Below are 23,372 nucleotides of genomic sequence, written 5' to 3' on the forward strand. Positions count from 1 at the left end.
CTGAGCTTTTGAGTATTATTGGGGACCCCCCCCCCAAGGATCTCAGTGTGTGAAACTCTGACTTCCCTCCTGATCTGTGAATGACCACAAGTGCACCCCTCTGCCATGGGGCTGAGGTGGGTGGGCCCTGCTGTTCTATGGGGGGCCCAGACTGTGATCAGAGCCCCAGAGTCCTGTTCCAGATACAGAGGACAAATCTTGGAAGTCTTCCCTACCGTCAGTGGGCTTCAGTTGCCTGGAGGCTCCTGCTTGCCTGCTCCACTTTTCCTTTTTCCATTTCCTAGATCTGGGCTGCACAGCAACTGCCCTGATGGCCTGGGCTTCGTGCAGTCTCACTCTGGCAGAGTTCCCTTCCACCAATCCTCCAATTTGTGTCTGGTATTCCCGGGGTGTAGGTCAGGAAATGCCCCCTCTGATGCAGTGAGTCGAGGCTCCCAGGCGCCTTGGGACTGCCTCCAGGAGGCTAAAGTTTTTTCCCTCTGGCGGGCCGCCCCTCTAACCCTGTGAAGCAGAGCCTTTCCTCTATTTTCCAGGTTACCTTGCTCTGGAGAATTTCCTCACTGGATCTTTCTTTGGTTTCTGTCTCTCAAAAATTTAGTTAGAGTCTTAATTTTAAGATTTTTGAAATACTATGGAGAGAACATCTAGGTGAGGATCTTCTCCTGTCACCATCTTGGCTCTTTCCCTATCTTATAATTATTAAATTGGACAACACCATATATCCTGTGTAGGATGATGTCAGCTCCTCAAAGGCAGGGATGTTCTTTGCATCCCCAAAGTCCAACAGCAGGTGTTAGTATGTGCTGAACGAATGGGTTGGTTAATATTATACCTATTGCACAAATGTTACACTTTGCCCACTTTGGGTTCTTCTGATTATTGATAACAGGGACCTTGCAGATTTTTTAGCAAGCCTCCCAAGCCAAAACAACTTAATAGGGTGTGAGAGGACAAATATAGCTGAAACCATTGACTTGATCCATATTTTTCATTGGCAGCACAACATGGGACAGAGAATCTTTGGATGACAATCAGTCCATCAACAAGCATTTTTAAGGTGACATTTATGTGCCAGCCTTGGTGCTAGGACTGGGGATATAAGGACTAAAATCAAATAACCTCTTCCCTCAGGGAACTTATAATCTAATGGGGAAGACAGCATCTACATGAAAAAGTCTAAACAAAATAAAGGCAAAGTAACTGGAGGGGGGTGGTGTATGGGTTAGTGGATGGGTAGGGTCAGGATCATGAAAGGCTTCATGTAGAATGGGAGTCCTTAACCTAGAATCTGATGAACCTGGTTTATTTGTTTTAATATTAAAGCCGAGTTGAGACTTGGGTATTTTGCTAATTGCATTTTGATAGTATTGATTTCCTTTTTAATCCTATTTTGTGTATTTAAACCTATTCTGAAGGGTCATACACTTTGTCAGAGGTGCACACACACACACACACACACACATGCAAAATAAACAAGCCTTTGTAAAAGATACAAAGGTCTAGGGATCAGAGATGGAGAACACATTACTTGGGCAAAAGGTGACTCAGGAACCTTTTTTTTACAATATGAACTTCCTCTTGACTATTTGATCTGTGTCACTTGTATAGAATCATAGAAGTGTTGGAAATGAAAAAGAATTAGTTCATCTGCCTCATTTTGGTAGTTGAAGAAACTGAGGCTTGGAAAAAGAGACCAATTTGCCTCGGACCACTCAACAAATTAGACTTTATTATAGGAAGTTCATAGAGCCTTTAGATTGCTTATACATAGTTGTACAAATGAATATTTATAGCATTGGAAATTATAAAAGGTTGTGAAATTATCAAGGTTAATCCCAGGATAATTTTTAACTAGATTGGTGATATATTGCTTATTCCTTCAAATCTTTGTGTTACGTGAAGTTCCTATTACCCAGAAGGGGCAGATGTCCCTTTGTAGGCACCCAGAAGCTGGACTGTAAAATCTCCAATGTAATTGAGTTTTTGCTTTAGGAAGCATTTGTTTTTTAACTGTCCCATAGACATAACTGTAGGAGGCATATGCAGCAAAAAAACTTGAAAGAGAGCCCTATTTAAATTGCATTTTATATAGGAAATGTGAGGGCCCACAATTTGCTAATTGTATGCCCCATCATCCACTGGAGTGTTCCCCCTCGCATGGCAGGTGGCTAATTGTGCTTGGAAGTGAAAAGGGAGCCTGCAATTAGATGGGAGCAGGTGCTCATATTTGCTGGGGTGGCTGTTCCATTGCAAGTGTTTGTGGGCCCCAAGTTTTTCACACTTAAGAAGAAGGCTGTTTAATCAGACATTCATCTTTTTAAAACTGGTGTTAACAGATATGACGTGAGTCCCACCTAGGCCTCTATAGTCAGTGGCAAAGAGGTTCCATTTTTTTATGAGAGGAAAACCAGATCATCCAAGAAATCCAGAAAGGGAAACAGAAAGGGAATCAAAGAGGTAAAGAGAAATATTCTTCCCTACTTATTCCCTGGATGGTGTATAATCTTTTACCATAAGGTGGAAGGAGCCCTGGAGTTGAGTAGTAGGGGTAGATTCAAATTGCTATTCAGATTTTTTATTAGCTATGTAATATTTTTGGACCAATGATTCAAATGACAGATTTAGGTTAAGAATCTAAAAAGAAACCAGTTAAGGCAAAAATGAAACAAACCTTGCCCTCAAAAAAACTTGAGACCTGAGACCAATCATATCATTTCTGTGAGACTCAGTTTCTTCATCTGTAAATATATTTTTTTAAATTTATATAAAGCTCATAGGTTAAGAAAGATAGAGACATCTGAAAGCATCTGGGGCTACTCTTCCTCCCCCCCACCCCCAACTCCCATTTTACAAATAGTGAAGCAGAGGATCAAAGAAGTTAAGTGATTGGCTCAAGGTCATCCAGATGCAATAAGTCTCAAAGATTGGTTTTGTACCCAGCTTATCCTTCTCCATAAGTATAATACTCTTTCCCCTGTACTAGTCACCTTCCCCCGAAAGGTTTGCTAATTTACTCAAATGAGATAATGTACTCAAAATACTTGGTGCATCTTAACTTACTACATAAATAACAGTGATAATATAAATACTAGTTCTTCCCCATTCCTGCTAGTGTCATGTCCTGGATTTGAAAGGGATCTTTGAGGAAAATCGGATAAAATGCCAGAGTCAAGCTTCTCAATTGTGCAGCTCTGTCATGATGTGGGAATGATGCTGGTGTCGTCATTTGGAACAAGTGCCCTGTCTAGATTTATAGGAACATTCTCTAGCCTGGACACATATAAACCAAGTGCTCATAAATGCGTGCTTAAAATAACATTTATGTTTCCCTCAGAGCTTAGGAATGTGGACCCAAATTAATTTTCCGGGCATTGGTGGGAGTCAGACATTCTGTTGGATGTGCCAGCTTTCATGGATTCTGGATGCTTCCAGGCTTTCCTCCAATACTTGCCCACCTAGGTAACCCTGAGCAAGTCACTAGCCCAGATTGCTCTCATTGGCATGCCTCCCTGGTTCTGCTGCTTCTAATTAACACAGGAACTGGCATTTGGATAGAATCTTATTCTTGGGATGATGGAGATTAGAGTTCAAATCCTCCTTTTAAAGATTAAACAGCCACTTGACCCTGCCTGGGCAAGTCCACTTAACCTTTCTCTGACTGGTGATTGTGAGAATCAAATGAGTTAACACATGAAAATGCTTTTTGACTTGACTTCAAGGAGGAGAAGTTATGGTAATGGTGGTAGTAGTGGTGGTAGTAGTAGTAGTAGTAGTAGTAGTATTCATAGGGTCCTAGTGATTGTGGTTGTGGTGGTCTGTTGTGGTGTGATTATGATCATGGTGGTCATGGTGGCTGTACAGTTAACATTTACATATATATAATTTTTATATTATAATTTATATTATTATATTATAATTTATATTATATTATAACATATAACATTTACATATATATATAATGCTTTAAGATTTACAAAACATTTTACTCATTATTCCACTGGATCCTATGAGGCAGGTAGTTTATCCCAATTTTGCAGACAAATCTCATGTTCTTTTCCCCTCTAATTCCAAAGAGATCAATCTGTGTTGATTACAAAGATAAGTGTAATCTTTTTGGACCAATGATTTAAATGACAGATCTAGGTTAAGAATCTAAATAGAAACCAGTTAAGGCAAAAATGAAACAAACCTTACCCTCAAAAAAACTTACAAAATTCTATCACTCAATGTTATGTTAGAGCAGCTAGGTGGCACAGTGGATGGAGCATTGGCCTTGGAGTCAAGAGGACAGGAATTTGAATCCAGCCTCAAACACTTGACCTCTACTAGTTGTGTGACCTTGGCCAAGTCACCTAACTCTGATTGCCCCACATCTATTTTTTATATCTGGTCATGGGACCCAGATGACTCTGGAGGAGACAGTGGAAGCCTAGTACACCACCTCCTCTCTCAAAATCCAATTCATGTGCTTGTCATGGCATCCATCACCTCCCTGATGTCATGGTGGTCTTCAAAAATGAAGGACATTATAAATGTCCTTGAATGAATGAATAAAGTGAATGAAAAAACATGTCCTTGAATGAAATGAATTAACAATATTCTTAAAATCCTATATAGAGCATCTTTAGGAAGAGATAATGAAATTAAATATCTAACCTTTGATCACTAAAGGGACATAGAACATTTTTTTCATATACAGTAATAAGGGAGGTTTGGGTTTTTTTAGTTTTTTTTTCTAGTTTTTCAAGGCAATGGGATTAAGTGGCTTGCCCAAGGCCACACAGCTAGGTCATTATTAAGTGTCTGAGGTCTGATTTGAACTCAGGTCCTCCTGACTCCAGGGCCTATACCCTATCCACTGAGCCACCTAGCTGCCCCAGAAGAAGAGTTTTAAGGGGAAAATAGTGAATTCTGGGTTGGATACTTTGAACTGAAGATGTCCTTTTGTCCAAAAGCAGTTGGACATGTGATTCTGGCAGTTAGCAGGGTAGTATAGGAACTCATTAGCATAGAAAAGTGCATTGAATCCATGGGAATCATACAAGTGAATGAAATTATACTGAAGGAGAGGAGGGGTCCAGGAGGAAGTCTTAGGGGATACCCTTGGGGGGAATGGTATAACCTTGAAGGAAGAGCCAGTACAGGAGACTGAGAGGGATTAGTCAGAAGCCTCTTTTAAACTCAGGATGCTCTGGGTGCTCTCTAAGACCTATGTCAGAAAAGGGAATTTCCTCTCATAGGAGTTCCCAATATCCTTGAAATTACAGGTCTCAAGCTTGTCCCTGTCCCCATAGGCACTCCTATACAGGGTTCTGGGAAATAGGGGATGCTCTGCTATAAACATGTCTTTTTTGTAAGGTTGACTCATTTTTCAACCCCAAAACACAGATTTTTGCATTAATAAGCTTCCGACAGATATACTTCCTGCATTTTTAGGTAAAAAGAAATGTGAAACACAGATCATAAATTAAGGCAGGAAGGAAAAGAAATAACTGTGGTGGGCTGGCAGGTGACCTTTAAAGTGAACAAATTGAATTATTGTATATTTTGACATTTAGATAGTAGAAAACCAGTTTCCCAAGATTGTCAAACCATCCCACTAAGATCTATAATGAATAGAGGCTTGTCCTTATTCCGCAATTGCATTTCATTCAGGGGTTTAGAAAACCAGATCTTTCATTTGGTGAGTAGAAAGAATGATAAATACGGAGTCAGAGGTTCTAGAACTGCCACTTCCTGCCACTTTGTCTTGGGGTTCAGTAAGAAGCCAACTCAGCGGCTGGGTCTGGAGTCAGGAAGACTCATCTTCTCAGGTTCAAATATGATTTCAAACACGTACTAGCTGTGTGACTCTGGACAAGTCACTTAATCCTGTTTACCTCAGTTTCCTTATCTGTGAAATGAGCCGAAGAAGGGAATGACAAACTACTTCAGAATCTCTGACAAGAAAGCCTTAAATGCCGTCACAGAGAGTCACAGTTAAACTGATCATCAGCAAAAAGGTTTTCAATATCTTTGCCCCTAAAAATGGAGGAGGTTGAGGGGCAGCTAGGTGGAATAGTGGATAAAGCACCGGCCCTGGAGTCAGGGGTACCTGGGTTCAAATCCGGTCTCAGACACTTAATAATAACCTAGCTGTGTGGCCTTGGGCATGCCACTTAACCCCATTGCCTTGCAAAAACCTAGAAAGACAGAAAGAGTTTGATCATTTTAGCCTTGAAGACCCCTGATATTCATTTCATCATAATCTAGCCTGAGGACTTCCCAAGAAAACAACAATGCAAACTTTGGGAGAAAGGGAAGGGAATAGACTTTTATAGAGTTCTTTCTATATATGCATGTGCTGTGCTAAGCAATTTATAAATCTAATCTCATCTGAGCCTCACAACAACCTTGAGATGTTTGACCTGATATTGGAAGACAGAATGAATCAAAATTCCTTCATTCTTTATGAGCCTTCCTCATTATCCAACAATCTAGTCCTTATGCTCAATGACTCAGTTGTCAGTTTTGTTGTTGACATAGGTGATCTTTGTATCCTGCCCAAGGTCCACCTCTTCTATAAAACTTTTTTCAAAACTATTTTTGGTTGCTTTTGAGTTTCTATTTACTTCACTGTCACTTTTCTTTTTTTTTCCCCCAGAACAGTTTTTTTAATTTCTTTTTTTATTTTAGAATGGTTTTATTTATTTTCAGTTTTACAATTTTTGCCCCAATCTTGCTTCCCACCCCACTTTTCTAATACCCCAACTGTCCTTTGTTACAAAACACATTTAAAGTAGTATAAACTGCTGCCCCATTTGGGAACTGTAGTATGCCACCATCTCCTCCGGGTAAGGTAGATTTACAACATTAGGCTATGAAGTCATAACTGATCATCCCTTTAATCTGAATTCTCATGTCTTTCAGTGTTGTTTTTAAATTCTTTTGGTTAATTCCTGTATTGTCCTTTTGTCCATGTATTTCTCTCCATTAGTTCAACTAAACCTTTCCACGTTGTCCCAGGCTCTTCACACCTGTGGTTTCTCAGAATTCAACCGTTCCATTAGAGTCATACTTCCATGTTGTTCAATCGTTTCACAGTCAGTGAGCAGCCACTTTTGTTTTTAATATTTTGTTACCACAGAAAGTATTGCTCTAAAATTTTTTGTATGTTTACTCATTCCCACTGATAATGATAATAAAAATGATGAGGATGATAGCTAGCATTTATCTAGTGCCTACAGTGAGTCAGACACTTTGCTAAATGTTTTACAAATGTTGTCTCATTGGATCCTCTCTCTTGAACCTCCTGGATCTGTAAATTTTTAGGCTTGGGGTCAAAGGTTATAAGTCATTTCTTCACTTTTCTAGCATGGTTCCAATTTTATTTTATTCACCAACTCACCATTAGACCAACAGTGTATGATTGTTCCTATCTTTTATCATCTTTACCAGTTTTCTGGGTAAGGGATGACTCTTCAGAGTAGTAGTAAGCTCTCCCTCATCATTCTCACCCTCATTAATCTCTTGAAAGAGCTCTGAAGGACTTATCTTGTTTGGAGGTCTGGAAGTACTGATCATCCAGGTTGTTGTTTGTCCTTCATTGCAGAGGAGGACCGTGACATCAGGGAGGTGATGCCCTGTGCATTGGGTTTAAGTGAGGGAGCCTTGGGCAAAGTCTCAGCCTCACTTTCTTCTCCAGAGCCATCTGTGTGGAATGGCCCAGCTATAGATCTAGATGACCAGAGATGACCTTGGGTGCAGTAGGAGACCTTGAACTTTTTAAGTTAAAGTCTTTAAGAGGTCTGTCTCAGTTTGACTGAGGCAAAACCCTTTCAGAAGATTATGGCTTCTTTTACCAGGTCAAATTAAAAAGTCTATCTAGGAGGGGAAGACACTCAGAGTATCTGACCCAGACAGAAACAATTGTTGTTTCCCCATTCACTTTGAGCCAATCAAGACCCAAAGAATGATGTAAGTGGGGCTTGAGGTGGGACCTATTCTTGGCCAATCAATGAAAGCCAGAGTGATTTGAGTTTAAGGCTATGTTTTTAAAAAGAAGTCTATCCCATAAACCCCAAGATATCTTGAAAGATTTCAGCAACCAAACTTACATTCCTTTAGACAGAGCACTCCCAAGTAAGAGTATGATAACCTATGTGGGCTGAGGGAAGGGAAGGGGAAAAAAAGCAAGTGAAAGAAAAGAAAGAAAGAAAGAAAGAAAGAAAGAAAGAAAGAAAGAAAGAAAGAAAGAAAGAAAGAAAGAAAGAAAGAAAGAAAGAAAGGAAGGAAGAAAAAAAGAAAGGAAGGAAGGAAGGAAGGAAGAAAGAAAGAAAGAGAAAAGGAGGGAATGGAGGGAGGAAGGAAAAGAAAGGGAGAAAGGGAGAAAGAATAGAAGGATCTGTGTTGCCCCAGCTGACTAATTCTAGTTAGGTCCCCAGAGAGCAACTTTTACTATTACTCACAAAGGTCATTTATCCTTCATTCTCAAAGGGAACCATAACATCAGGGAGGTGATGCCATGACATACAGGTGACTTGGATTTAAGGCTGTGTATCATCACCAGCCTCATTTTCTCCTCTGGATCCATCTTGGTCCAGTGGTCCAATAAATCAGAAAGACTAGAGATGGCCCTTCCATCAACACCATTCACTTGTATCCCTAGTTCATGATAGGTACTTTATAAATGTTGAATTGACATGCTGCCTTAAACTGTTCCCTATGTCTTCTTTTATTAAGTAAAGGTTGAGCTCCTAATGCGTGGTCCTTAATAATAATAACTGACACTGATGTCATACTTTTGAAATTTATTAAACATTTTATATACATCTTCTGTATCCTGCTTTCTTCCTCTATTGTTATACAAATAATTATAGATGCCCAAAGAATACTTTTTGGATGACTGCATTATTAATAGCTTTTCAGGTTTTCTAAGCACTTCATATGCATTATAATGGTATCCTTACATCAGCCCTATAAGGTGGATGGGACAAGGATTATTATCCCTACTTTACAGGTATAGAAACCAAAACTGAGAGAGATGAAATCATTTAACCAAGACCCTACAGCTAATAAGGGTTGACCAGGCTGACCTCTTGACTCAGGTTCTTTTGATTTCATCTTGCTGATTTATTCATTCTCTGTGTTCACTACTAACTTTGTCCATGTGATACCACCCAAAGAATCCTGGTTTTATGACACGATATTGTATAAAAGAATTATTTCCTGGAGTTTGTTCCTTTCATGATTACAAACATCAAAAACATTTCTGACCATGAGGCTGATCATTGTGTCTTACTTTTATTTTTAGTGATGACAATGCCAGGAAAGACTTAAGAACCCTGCCTGTGTTTCCTACCCAGACGCTTCAAGAACACCCATCCCTTGCTTATTGGTAAGTCATGGTCAAGATGCAAACAGAGTCAAGTCAATAAATATTTAGTAGTAAACACCTCCTGTATACAAGCACTGTGATCACAAAACTGGAAAAGAAAGAATTCTTGTCTTCCAAGATCTTACAATCTAATGAGGAAATGCAACCCACAAGACCAACTCTATTGAAAGCTGAATATTTTTCATGGGATTGAAAAATAGACAAGGAAAAAAATGAGAAAACATCAAGCGTCAGATGATGCCTGACCTCAGAAAAGCAAATGGGCTATTGAGGAAAGTTGGTAAACACTGGGATTCCCCTTAGAAATTCCTCTTCCCCTCTGCCCTTTTCTAGGTTCATGGCTTTGCTCTAGACTGATGGGGATTGCTATGCTGTGGTTAAGTGGTAGAGTTCTTGGTAAAAAAAAACCTGAGTGTATTCATAGGGTAGAGGAACTGGAACTGTTCTTGACAATGGACTATTCCAACTCCCTTGCATTGTAGATGAGGAAACAGGCTTTTTAAAGTTGTGAAAAGAATCTCAGTATGTGCTATTAAATGAGCAGAATACTCAGCAGATGGGCAAACACTCTCTAATAACATCTAATTTTATTAAATTTATTTTTAAAATATGTTAAGCTATCAATGTCCTAGAAAAATTGTTTTTTAGAATCTCAGCCTAAGAAGGGACACCAGTGACTGTATAATGCTACCTGTCCCTGACACCATATGATATTGGGCAAGTTGCTTAACCTGTGCCACATTTCCACCTCATTCAGACATGGGGATTGGATGTGGCTCCAGGTCCATGAAGCCAGACAGAAGACCTTCCAGCCTTTGCTTACAAAACCCATACCTTTTCTGAGGTGGCCCATGATCCTTTTGGGATTTTCTGACACCAAACCTAGACTGGTCTTGGTCCAAAGTTTTATGATCATTTAAAGCAAACCTAATCCTCCTTACATATCAAAGCCTTTCAGATTTTTCAGGATAGCACCTATCTTTTCTCTAAGTCTTCTCTTCATGCATAGAACCTCTGCTATTTCTTAACCTAGAGATCCCCAAGGGTCCACGGATAGATTTTTAGGATGTCCGTGGACTTGAGTGGGGGGAAAATTACATCTTTATTTTTCACTGACTTTTAGTTTCCTTTGTGATAGTATAAATTTTATTTTATTCATGAAAAGACATCCCTTGAAGGAGACTCTAGATTCACTCAGACAACTCACTGGGATCCATGACTCTGCTTAAAAGGTTCTTTCAAGAATAAAGTTGCTTTCTTCAAGACTCTCCACTGTCTTTCCTAAATTGTGACATCTAGAACCACAGTATCTCAGATGGAGTTGTGCAGAGTGCAAAGGGAATGTCCTAATACCTCCAAATAATACCAGAAGTCCAAGTCATTTCTTAGATACCATTTCACACATATTGTTGCCACATAAAACTGGAAATGTAATAAAATTCCCAATTCTCCATTAATCAGCAAACACTAGGTACCTACTATGTCCCAGGGATTATGCTATAGACAGAAACAAATTCTGTTTGCATTCAGCTTACATTCTAATGGATGAGAGACATATACAAATTTTTACCACATAAAGTGAATAAATAGTAGTTTTGTAGGGAGGGCACTGCCCATTTGGGGGAGGAGGGAGCCAAAGAGGTTTCCTGTGACTGAGTATATTAAAGAAAGAGAGAAATGGATGCTTGGAAATAGGAGTAAGGAAAGAGTGCTTTTGTCAACATCAGGAAGGTGATGCCATGACATGTAAGTGAACATGAGTTAAGTGAGGCAGGGCTGCACAGTCACCAGCCTTACTTACTTCTCTGGAGTGTTCTTGGTCTACTGACCAGATGTGGATCAGGACTCCTAGAAATGAGGCTAGGTTAGAGATGAGGCAAAGAGTGGCCTCTTGCCTCATCAAAACAAAAATCAACCAGGGAGAGAATATGCTAAGGATTTCTGACCAAACAATCATTGCTACACAGATTCATTCTAAGCCAAACCATGACTGAGCCTTATTGTTGACTAATAAATGAAATCCAGAGTGATTTGGATTTAAGGCGTCATCCTTAAGGAAAAATAATCTAGCCTGTGAACCTCAAGATATCTTATGGCTGCATTCTAGATATGAAGAATAGGTAAAGTAGGAGATGAAGGGCTGATGATAAGGGAGAGAAAGGCATTTTGGGGGCCCACAGAGTACAGAAAGAAAAGATTAGTCCGATGAGGTTAGAAAGAGTGTGTGGGTCTGGTTGTGAAAGGCTTTAAAAACTTTACACTGAAATTTATATTTTATGTTGGGGCCATGAGAAGCCACTGGAATTCATTGAGGAGGGGAATGACATAGTCATAATTCACTTAAAGAAAACCAGTTGTCAGCACTGTAGGACAGATAGGAGGGATAGACTTGAGACAGGGAGAGCAGTTAGGAGGCAGTCACAATAATGTGGGTAAGAGGTGATAAAAAACAGAACTAAGGTGTTTAGCCATGTAAACAGAGAGAAGAGATCTAATGAAAGAATGTTATGGAAGTAGAAATTTGACCACTGAATAGATATGTGGAATAAGGCAGAATTTGATCCTATGCCCATTGACTTGTTTTTAACTTTGACCTCGATTTAATTATTTGTATTTTAACCTGTGCTCATTTTCAAGTCAATATATGATCTACCCTCTCCCCTATTATTCACGACAAACACGACAAAATGACTGAATTTTATTTCCTTCCATTTTAAATTTTGAAAGTGGAGACAAAAAAATTACATGTGGTAGATACAAATGAACTACCTTCTGTTGATGGCTGAGTAGATGGTGAGAATTGCTATTTAACAAGGAGGTTGAATACCTCAAACTACCAATTTGAACCAATCACCAGGGTTAGCTAATGCAGCTCTCCACCTGGGATCTTATCTCCCTACTGAAATTGAGTTGGGGATGGGATGGGATGGGATGGGATTGGGGGGAGGACTCCCTGTTAAAACTTTGGAATGTGAGGAATACTCCCAATTCCCTGAGGAATGATGTTTGCCTTCTAGAGGGAAAATTTGGACAGTTCTTTGACAATCAGGTTTTTATCCCAAGATCTACATGAGAAATAAAGGGTGTAGAGGAGAAATGCTAATTTATCTAAATATTTGTAGAGATGTACTGGACCTGTCTTTGGGCAGAATATTCAGGTTACTTTTTCCCATTGAACCTTTCAGCCCTCTGGTCTCAACCAGGAAGCGGCATTATAATGGGATTCCCCTGAGTTTGAGAAGAAAAACTGAGCCACTCAGACTAATCTGTGAAAGGCTTTCCTTTGTAGAGTCATTTGTGTGTGTGTGTGTGTGTGTGTGTGTTCTTTTTTTTAACAAATTAAACATTTTCTATTCCCTGATCTGGGGATCAGGAAATTGAGACATTATCTTATTATATAAAACTCATAAATTTAATGCATTTTTAATTGATTTTTTTTTTTACAGTGAGGACAGAGTAATTGAACATTATCAAAAAATCAAAGGTTTGACGAGAGGACAAGCAATTGTTAGGTGAGTATTTTTCTTTTTTCTCCCATTTTCTTATTTTGGATCTTCACTAGCCTAATAAATAATTTGCCACTAAATTAAAAAAATTGAATATTTTATTTATTTGTTTTTTCAACAATATGTAGTTACACATTCATTTTTTTGCAAGGTTTTGAGTTTTACAAATTTACAATTTACAATCCCTCCTTCCCCTCCCCTCCCCCAACAGAAAGCAATCTAATATAAACTTCATATTTATAATCATAGATATAGGAGTTATAAACATTATAATCATAAACATAGATCAATATTGAACATGTTGTCACTGAATTTTTCAACCATATATCATACTATTTCTGTCAAAGAATAAATTGTGAAGCATTCATTCCTTTTTTCTTTTTTCTTTATTCCTTATTTTCTTTCTTCCTTTCCTTTTTTTCCTTCTTAAGTTAATAGACTATACTCCTTTAGAGAGGAGAGATATGTTTCATTTGTTTCTCCCTCTATGCAGATGTTTTGTTATCTATTTATAGGAGCCAGAATTGTTTGCCTTGCAGTTAATCCCAGGTTAGCTACATTTAAATGGTGTTCTCATTTCCCTTGTTGTAGTCATTATCATTCTGTTATCAGTTCTGTCTAGTCTCCACATTTTCTCTGAATTCCTAATATTCATTGTTTCTGGTATACAAGGGAGGTTTTTAGAGAATTTTTTTAAGTGGGAAGTACTCTGAATATTTTTCGTTTGTTTTACACTTTCTCAGTTAGTTTCTATTACCCAGAAGCTGCCATCCATTTGTTAGAAGTTAATTTTGTTTCCTGAATTTGACATTGAAGCAATTACTTTATTTCTTAAATTTTTTTTTTAGTTTTTTTTGCAAGGCAAATGGAGTTAAGTGGCTTGCCCAAGGCCACACAGCTAGGTAATTATTAAGTGTTTGAGGTCGGATGTGAACCCAGGTACTCCTGACTCCAGGGCCAGTGTTTAATCCACTGTGCCACCTAGCCCCTATTTCTTAAAATTTTTTAATAAGTTGCTTGGTGGTTGTTGTTCTTATATCATCTAAATCTCCTAATCTAGCCCTCTCTGACTGTCCTTTCACGTACTTGCCGTGACCATTATCCCCCACACTTGGGAAATGAGACGAAGAGGCATCTTCAATTGATCTTTTTTAGGTCAGAGCATTCAATTTCAATTGTTTTGTATAGATTCTTTCCATTTGCATTGCTAGAGTTATTGTAGATATGATGTTTGTATTTCTGCTTACTTCATTTTAAATCAGTTTGGATATCTTCCCATATTTCTCTATATTTAGAATGAAGCAATATTCAATTATACTCACATCCTAGCTTTAGCTGTTCCCAAATCAGTGAATATCTATCTTGTTTCCAGATCTATGGGACTACAAAAAAAGCAAACAAACAATACTGCTCTAGATATTTTTAATCATTGAGTTTCTTGGGAAGCCTATCAGTCCATCCAAAGAGAATGAACATTTTTGGTCACTTTCTAAGAATAATTAGAAATCACTTTACAGAGTAGTTGGAGAAATTCACAGCTCTACCAGTAATGCCTTAGTGTGCCCACCTTTCCTCAACTCCTTCAACAATGAAGATTGCCATCTTTTATCTTGGCCAATTTGCAAAAGTGGGAAGTGAAACCTATCAATTGTTTTAAGTGGTATTTATCTTATATATTCTCCCACACCCACCTCTCTACATATAAAAAACCGATGTGAGAACCAAAATTGTGTTTTGTAATATCATAATAGCCAAAATCATAGGTAATCTCTTCGTTCCTCTATACTCCTTTCCTCAGTTTAATCTCATGATTTATCAGAGCACACCTACTACAGTGTACCTTGACCTTGACCTACTTATTCAAGAAAGAAATAAAATTAGCTGTCTTATTTCTGCAGTAAGCTTGTTAGTATACTATCTATTCATTATTTTGTAAAATATGACCACATATTTTGGATAAAAAATTTTTAAAGGTATTTGGTTATACTTGGAGCTGTGGAAGGAACATGAGAAATCATCTTATCCAATTCGATAGTTTATAAATAATTCTCTCATTCTTTTTCTCTCTGAGCAGAGCCAACTTCCTTCAAATCTCAGCAAAAAAAAAAAAATCTCATTTTCTACTAGAAGTTTTTCCTAGTCCTCCTTAGGCTTAGTGCCTTCTCTCTGAGACTATCCACAATTAATCCTTGGACCAGTTGTTGAACATTGTCACCTCCCATTAAACTGTGAGCTCCTTGAGAACATGAGACTATTTTCTCTGAATCCCTTAATAAATGTTATATATATGTGTGTGTGTGTGTGTGTGTGTGTAATATGCACTTAATAAATTTTCGTTGACTTGACCCGACCCTAACCATCTAAGTCACTTACAACACTTAACTAGTCAAACCCATGCTCCCATGTTCCAGTCTCTTTTATGGTTGTTTTTTTTTAAAAAACAACTTTTCTTAATGTTCTGAACTTGACAGACATCAGTGGACATTAATATTTCTCAATATATAGAAAAAGATTATGTATGTAAAACAAATCTCTACTATGTATAGCTTAGGTTTTTAAATATATTTTAAACACAAAATGGCAATTCCAAAAATTTCTATATCATAACTGTCCCTTCTGAACCCGATTTTGCTCTTTTCTTTTTCTAATAATTTTTTTTAAAAAATTCATTAATAATTTGATACTTTCTTTTTCCTTTTTAAATTCACTGATCTTCCCCAATTCTCTCTCCATCTCCCCCAGCCCCCAAATCCTAAAAACCCTTTTTGGCATCAAATATATAGTCACTTAAGACAGATTCACAATTGGACATGTCTGGAAATGTCTTTCTTACTCTGCGCCTGATCTACTCATTTCTTCCAAGAGACAGGAAGTGCAAATATTTTACCACTGTTCTGAAGTCAGGATTGGTTATTTTGGTGTTCACATTTGTTTTCTTTTATAATGCTATATATTATACAAGTCATTGTTGACTTGCATAAATTATTTGCCTAGTTCTCTTTCACTGCATCAGTTCATATAAACCCTCTCAGCCTTTTCTTAATACATTGCATTTCTTATTTCTTTTTTCTTTGTTTTTTTGTTAGTTTTTTTTTTGAGATTAGATCTCCCTATCTTACCCACATTGAAAATACTGCAGCCCCTAACATTTCCAGTACTATTGCTGATCAGCATGAAACTAATCTGGGTCAGTTTGCCCTTCCATAGGCAGCTTGGTGGCTCTCCCTTTCTTCCTCTCACCCCATTCCTGGAAATACACCATATTCATACCTGACTTTGTGTGGACAGCAATCAGCTTTGATTTTACCACTGTTCAGAACACCTAAGCCCAAGAGATTCACCAACTTCAGCTTCTTTCATAGCAGGAATTACAGGAATGTGCCACAGTGCCCACTCCTTTCATAATTTCTTACATAATATCCCATTATATTCATATGTTCAGCCATTTGCCAATTAATAAGAATTTTTTTACCTCCAGTTCTTTGCTACAACAAAAAATGTTGCTACAAATATTTGTGTGCATCTAAGTCCTTCAGAGATTCACCCATATACATGTGTATGTCTTCCCAGATCCTCTCCAACAGTTGTCATTTTCTTTGCTGTCTCCTTTTTCAATCTTATGGATTTGAAATGAGACTTGTGAATTATTTTATTATGCATTCATATTTTTATTAGTTATTGGGGCATTTTTAATGAGAACAACAATCATAACAATTATAACACAAACTATTATAGTGCTTAGTTTGCATAGTGTTTTTCTTATGTTATCTCATTTGATCCTTACAACAGTCCTTTGAGGTTTTTGTTCATGTAGTTTAGTCATTTTAATCATGTCCAGTGTTTTGTGACCCATTTGGGGTTTTCTTGGCAAAGATACTGGAGTGGTTTGCTATTTTCTTCTCTAGCTCATTTTGCTAATGAGGAAATTGAGGCAAATGAAGTGACAAATCCAGGGTCATACAACTAGAATGTATCTGAAGGCCATATTTGAACTTAGATCTTCCTGATTTCAGGTCTGATGTATCCACTGAATCAACTAATTACCTGATTCCTTTTGGTATAGGTATTCTTGTTATCCCCATTTTAAAGAGAGAAACATAAGGCTGAAAGCAATTAAGTGACTTACCCAGAGTCACAGTTTCTTGAACCAAATTTGGGTCTTCGTCACACCCAAGCCTTCAATTCTATCTGTTATACCACAAAGCTGCCCAAGATTTGGAGTTTATTGTAGTATATGGTGTGATTTGTTGATCTAAACTTCATTTCTTCCAGTTTTATTGGCAGCCCCTTACCCAGTCATTGTTGTCCTGGTATTTGAAATGCCATTTTTGATTGCTTCTGTGTCTTCTATATACCACTCACTGATCAACTTTTCCATTTGCCTAACAGAGGGTTTTTATGAATAGTTTGACATAGTGCTGCTAAGCCCCCTTCTTCTTCCTCTTTTTATTTTTATTCCTTGTGAGGTTCTTGACTTTATGTTCTTTAAGTCAGATGAATTTTGTTATTTAATGTTCTTTCCAACATGCCACGCTCTCCCTCTTTGTTCTTAATTATTGTGCTTCTGACTCAAGTCTCAAAGAAGGATATTTGTCTTATTTCTTACCCAGGTCACTTTATTTCTCAGGACTCTGTAAAATCAGGAGTTCAAAACTGTTCCAGATGTAAATCTATGATTCTCTTTAATCTATGATTTTGACAAGTCTTTCAGTCCCAGGGAAGCCTGTCCTTTTTAAATACAATTTATGGGACATGTTCTGTGTTTGATAAAGAAGCAGAATGAGGAAGGCCTGAGTTTGGTCCCAGGTATTTAATAGTTGGATGGGGCCATAGACAAATCACCTACCCTCTTACTGTCTGAGGAAATTCTGAGGAAGACTTGGAGTTTTAAGGGAATTGTGGATTGCCATCCATGAAGAAATTTTCCACAGGGTGTTGTCCACATCATAGAGTTCAAAACAGGGATAGCTGAATGATGGATCTTTTTAGGCAGAACCAAAAAGTGATCAGGATAACTTCTTATCCGTAATGAGGGTTAGAATGGCTACCCTATATGGATGGCATTTCTTATTTTAATCTCAAAATGAGATTATTCATTTTTCTGTCAAAAGCTTCTGAGGTCCTTTTAATATTTTCAATAACATTCTTTAGTGTTTCTGCAACCCAGGTAAAGTAAATTTAGATTAAACCTGAGGTTCCTTTTCATCGAAGGAGGATATAGCAGGTAGTCAAGGTGTCTGAGGATAACTTGTTTTTCTCTGTCAGCAGAATGGACTTTTCCTCTGATGCTGACTTTCATTATGTTGGAGATTATAGGATTTCATGGGCAAAATAGAATGTTGAAAGCAAGTATTCTTAAATGTTTTGTATCAGAAAGCAAAACATGCCACCATCATAATGACCAAACATGGGTCTAGAGAAGAAATGAGAGAACACAGCTTCCCTTCCTTATGTGCGGGAGTTAGGAAACTGGGGCTATGGGTGGAGAATATTGCATCTTTGTCAAAAATAGTCAATGTATTTGTTGAAGTCATACTTTGCCTCTTTTTAAATCTTTGTCACAAAAGACAACTTGTTGGAAAGAGGAGGAAAAAAAACATATTTATAAATGATTGTGAAGACAGTTTCAAAGAACCTTTATATGCAAGGACATCGTTCCTTAGCCTGGACTTTAGGGAACTAAAGAGAGGATGTTTTATTTGGAGGAGTCCCATCTCTTGAATTACCTTCCTTTGCTGTTCTTATAAAACCCACAATGATACACCAAGAAATCCCTTTTTATAAAAACAGGCACCCCACCCTGGTGTTCCTTGTGAATTCTGTCCTTGGATCTTGAATAAATTAAAATGTTTAAAATAATCTTTTCAAATATGTTAGTTGAACTAAGTTTGTGGTCATCATCATTTCCCAAGTATTTTATTTTTATTTTCAATAGTTTATTTATTTATTTTTCCAACTACACACAAAGATAGTTTTCACTGATCGTTTTTCGGTTTTCATATTGTTTACATTTTCTCGTTTTTCTTCTTCTCTTTCTGCCCTCTCTATTCCCTCTAAAAGCAGTCCAACATAGATTACATGGATGTAACTATATCATTTCCCCAGTTACTGAAAACTAGTAACGACAACACCAGCAGCTACTTGGCGGTCTGCAAAGGCTTTACAGATATTATCTCATTTGTTGTGCTGATTACTATTACTATTCTTGTTATTACTACGATTATGAGATGAGGAAACTTGAGAGACCTGGTACCATGATTTTCACATAGTGGTGTTCAGCAAATGTTTTGTTGGATTAAATAATGAATATTTCCAAACCTAAAATTAAAGGATCGCAAGCCATAAAACCAGAAGGGATTTTATCATCTAGTCTTATTTTTTTTTTCATTTTGAAGAAGAGCAAACTGAGGCTGCAAAGAAGAGAGCCTTGCCTAAGGTCACATCAACCACAGATAGCAGAGCCGCAGATTAGAGCTCCAAATTTAGTACCCTTTTCAAGGGCTTCTTACTGAATAGTGATGATCAAAAGATCCCTTGAGGTTTTATTCATGGTGATGTTCACTTCTAATTCAGGGTCACTTCCTGACTCGAAGTCCAAAGCCTCTCTCCTAGTTCCCTCTCCCTGGAAGGCCACCACTTCATCTCTATCACTCGTAATCCTTCTCATCCTTCAGAGCCTGGAGATTCTTCCTCCAGCCCTAGCCAGATGTGCTCCCTCCCTAGAGTAATCCCCAAAGCATATTATTCATACCTCTCCTTGCATTTACCATTTTTAAAATAGGTATTACAGTTATTTATGTCCTGCTCTTATCCTCCCTCGCTGTTATAAAACCTCAACAGCAGAGATTGCATAATCAGAGATTCTGCAAGTTATAAAATACCTCAAGATCTGTCTGGTCTAACATTTCATTTTTGTATCATCTAAAGTTTTTAAACACCGTGCCTTCTGCTGACCACTGTATGAAAGCCAGATGAATGAATCTGCAAAACGTTTTTGATTTTGAGTAAAAACAAAATCTGAGAATGGCTATATGGGACATGGTGACTTCTGGTCATTGAGAATATGGCGCTACCAGTTGAAAAAGTTGAAATCTCTTAACAGTAGAAATGCTGTTAATACTTCTTTGCCTTATTTCAGTCGTAATCACACCATCACCAAGAACCAGTTGGTTGTCTTCTGGGTTTATAATGGAAAAATTTTCCATCCTAGAGATATTCCATGCTTTCAATGAAGCAGCCCTTTCCTTGATACGTCAAAAAGAACAGTTCTAAAGGCCTTTTTGAAATTGAAGTTTTGTTCTCAACTTCCTGAAATTTTGATAAGCCAAAAAAGTACATTACTAACCGGAAAGTTTTATTTTATTACAACTTGGGTAAGAGAGTTTAGTCATGGCAGCCAGTACATATGTGGGGGCCGATAAAGTGTGCACAGGAAAGCTGACAATGGCATATCACACCCCGATGTCATTTGCATCTTTCATTGGCCACTTAACATAATTTTATTTTTAATACTGATAGAATTAATTGCTACAAAAGTAATGAAATACTCATTTTCTACAGGTATATGAAAATTGTAGAAGCCTTGCCTACTTACGGAGTCCATTATTATGGAGTGAAGGTAAATAGATTTTTGGCAAAATTTTATCCATAACTTTTCTAAATTGCTAAACTGCCAAACAGTTTTACAAATGTCAGAATCCCAGGCATTGAGTTTTTGTTTTAATTTATAGAGATCTCTTAAAAAGAAATAGCCCAACTCCCAGGAAATATGTTAAAACAATATTTTTAGAGTGTTTTTAGATATAAAAATTATTTTCAGTTTAATGTAAAAGGATTATCATTCTCAAATGCTTCTTCTGTTAGATTCTTAGTAGATGTTCATGGACTGCATCTAATTTATTAAGATTTATAGTGGTGCTCTAATGCATAGAGAACTAACCCTAGAGTCAGGAGGACCTGAGTTCAAGTCCAGTCTTAGATACTTGATCCTTACTAGCTATGTGACCTTGAGCAAGTCATTTAACCCAAACATATTTAAAAAAAAGATTTATAGATCATAAAGTAGAAACAATAATGTCTATTTTACCTAGCTCAATCAGAGAATGATTCTTAATAGAGAAACTGATTTTTGTTTGTAATGAGATTTCTCTCTTATATTGTAATCTCCCTGAAGGTTAACTTATCAGAGGTGTACTGGGAAATGTTTAATGACTGATCCCCAAAAAATGTGTGCATGACATACCTTTAAGTTTAACTAACTTTAATTAAAGTTAAATGCATTATCTGCATTATTAAATTCTTTAAATTTAGAGACTTTCAAAAGACTAGTCAATCAATAGAACAATAAATCAGGTTCTTTTTTGTAGATTTTGCCTATTTCTGAGGTGTAAATGCTCGTACTGAAATTTGAAGATCAACTCCCCCAGGCTGGTTGGAGCTGGCTCCAGCACACCCTGCTTATAGTTTCCTAACATCGAACACGTTTTGTACATACTGAATTGAGCAAACCTTTGTTAAATACCTTCTATATTCTCCCTCCTCAAGACAGCAAGGAACCAAAGGGATCCTAAACTCTGGATTAATTCTCAAGCATTTCATCTCTGTTTGGCCAAATAATAAGAAGATTCTGTTATTCAGAGCATTAAAGGGTTAATGGGATGAGAGAATATTTGTTTTGCTTTGCAAACCTTAAAGCACTAATTATTATCATCATCTCTGATGTTATTATCATCATCATCATATCAAAACTTTAAAAAAATGGATTTTTTTCCTGTATTTCCAAGATACTAATACATGAAGAATGGAGTAGTTGTGCCTGACTTTCATTGCTTCTCATAGACTTTTTCTCCCCATTTTGTAGGATAAACAAGGGATTCCTTGGTGGCTCGGGATCAGCTATAAAGGAATTGGCCAGTATGATTTACAAGATAAAGTGAAGCCTCGAAAGGTAAGCCTGAGTTGATTTATGAAATTTTGTGATTTTATGAAAAAATTGCTAAGATCTTTTGAAGTATATAAGAAGTGAAAGTCATATGGAAGGTCCATTTTCCAGACCTTAGGTTCCTCCATGGTATTGGGGAAAGATCTCTGGCTATGGAATCACAACAGGACTCAGGTTCAGATACCACCTGGAGTGCCTCTTATTTGTGTGATTTCTGGACAAGTTGTGTAATTCCTTCTAGACTTTATGCTCCTCAGCTATAAAATAAGGAGATTGACCTGGATGGCCCTAGGGTCCCCTCCAGTTCTGGATTGAGTTATCCAATGATTTACTAAAGGCATGTGGCAGCATGGAATAGACTTCTTGGCAGTCTGGTGAAGCCTTTTTCAGAATAATGTTTATAAATACACAGAACTCTGTTAAATTAAGATGAAATTTTTAAAAACAAACCACTACCAGGTTAAGATCCTCTGGGTTAGTGAGAAAAAACAATGACTCTTGATGTGTCATTCTGAGCAAGTCATCTCATTTCTAGGCTTTATCATCCTCACTTATAAAATAATTAATAGTGCCCATCTCACAGGCTAATTATGGGAAAGATTTTTTTTCCAGTCAGAAAGCATCTCATGTACTTGAACTGTGCTTAAAGGAAATAGTTCTGAACTCATAACATGAGCAACAAACCTCCTTTGGTTTAACTGTGCCCACACCTAGTGGGCCAGTCGTCATTGCCCTGTAAGAGCCAATAGAAGGAGGGGGCAACTAGGTGGCACAGTGAATAGAGTACCAACCCTGGAGTCAGGAGGACTTGTGCTCAAATTTAGCCTCAGACACTTAACAACCACCTAGCTATGTGGCCTTGGGCAAGTCACTTAACCCCATTGCCTTAAATAAATAGAAAAAAGAGCCAAAGGAAACATTGATGTTGGTGTTGGGTCATCTTGGCTTTATTTTGTCATAAACTCAGTACAGTGTTATTTAATAAGTATGAAAGTGCCTACTATGGGATAGATGTTGGCGAAACAAAAACAGGACAGTTCCTATTCTCCAGGAGCAAATGTCTTGGTGAAGGAGGGGTATGACATGTTCATAGATCAATATAAAATATATTCAAAAATGCTATGAGAGAGAGAGAGAGAGAGAGAGAGAGAGAGAGAGAGAGAGAGAGAGAGAGAGAGATGGAGATGGAGATTAGAAAAGACCTCTTGGAGGAGAAGGTGTTAGAGCTGTGACTTAGGGGAAGAAAGGGGTTTTGTAAAGTGGAGAAAAGAAGGAAGTGCATTCTAGACTTGGAGGACCTGCTGTTGGGATGAGATCATAGTGGTGTGGATCTGTACTAGATCTTGGAGGCCACTGCATTCAACCCATTCATTTTACAGATGAGGAAACTGAGGTCTAAAGATTTTCCAAAGACCACACAAGAGCCAAGATTTGAGCCCAGGTGGGAATCAATGGAATTAATATTTCTTTTCCTCCCCATCTCGATTTTGGCATCTGGCTCCAAATCTATACACAGTCTTATGTTCAAGAAAGATCCAATAGACCTGTG

The 23,372-nt window shown here is 37.6% G+C and overlaps 1 protein-coding gene across 7 annotated transcripts in view; it reads left to right on the top strand.

Annotated features, from left to right (window-relative positions):
- Positions 1 to 23,372, top strand: part of FRMD4B (FERM domain containing 4B) — a 349,156-nt gene that overhangs the window by 286,268 nt on the left and 39,516 nt on the right. For all 7 annotated transcript variants that reach the window (XM_074198763.1, XM_074198761.1, XM_074198757.1 and 4 more), the window contains 4 exons: positions 9,293 to 9,376; positions 12,823 to 12,888; positions 20,443 to 20,500; positions 21,743 to 21,829. In XM_074198763.1, coding sequence (XP_074054864.1) covers positions 9,293 to 9,376; positions 12,823 to 12,888; positions 20,443 to 20,500; positions 21,743 to 21,829 — 295 coding nt within the window. The remainder of the gene's footprint in view (positions 1 to 9,292; positions 9,377 to 12,822; positions 12,889 to 20,442; positions 20,501 to 21,742; positions 21,830 to 23,372) is intronic.

This window comes from Macrotis lagotis, chromosome 8 (genome assembly GCF_037893015.1).
Source record: "Macrotis lagotis isolate mMagLag1 chromosome 8, bilby.v1.9.chrom.fasta, whole genome shotgun sequence".
Taxonomy (NCBI): domain Eukaryota; kingdom Metazoa; phylum Chordata; class Mammalia; order Peramelemorphia; family Peramelidae; genus Macrotis; species Macrotis lagotis.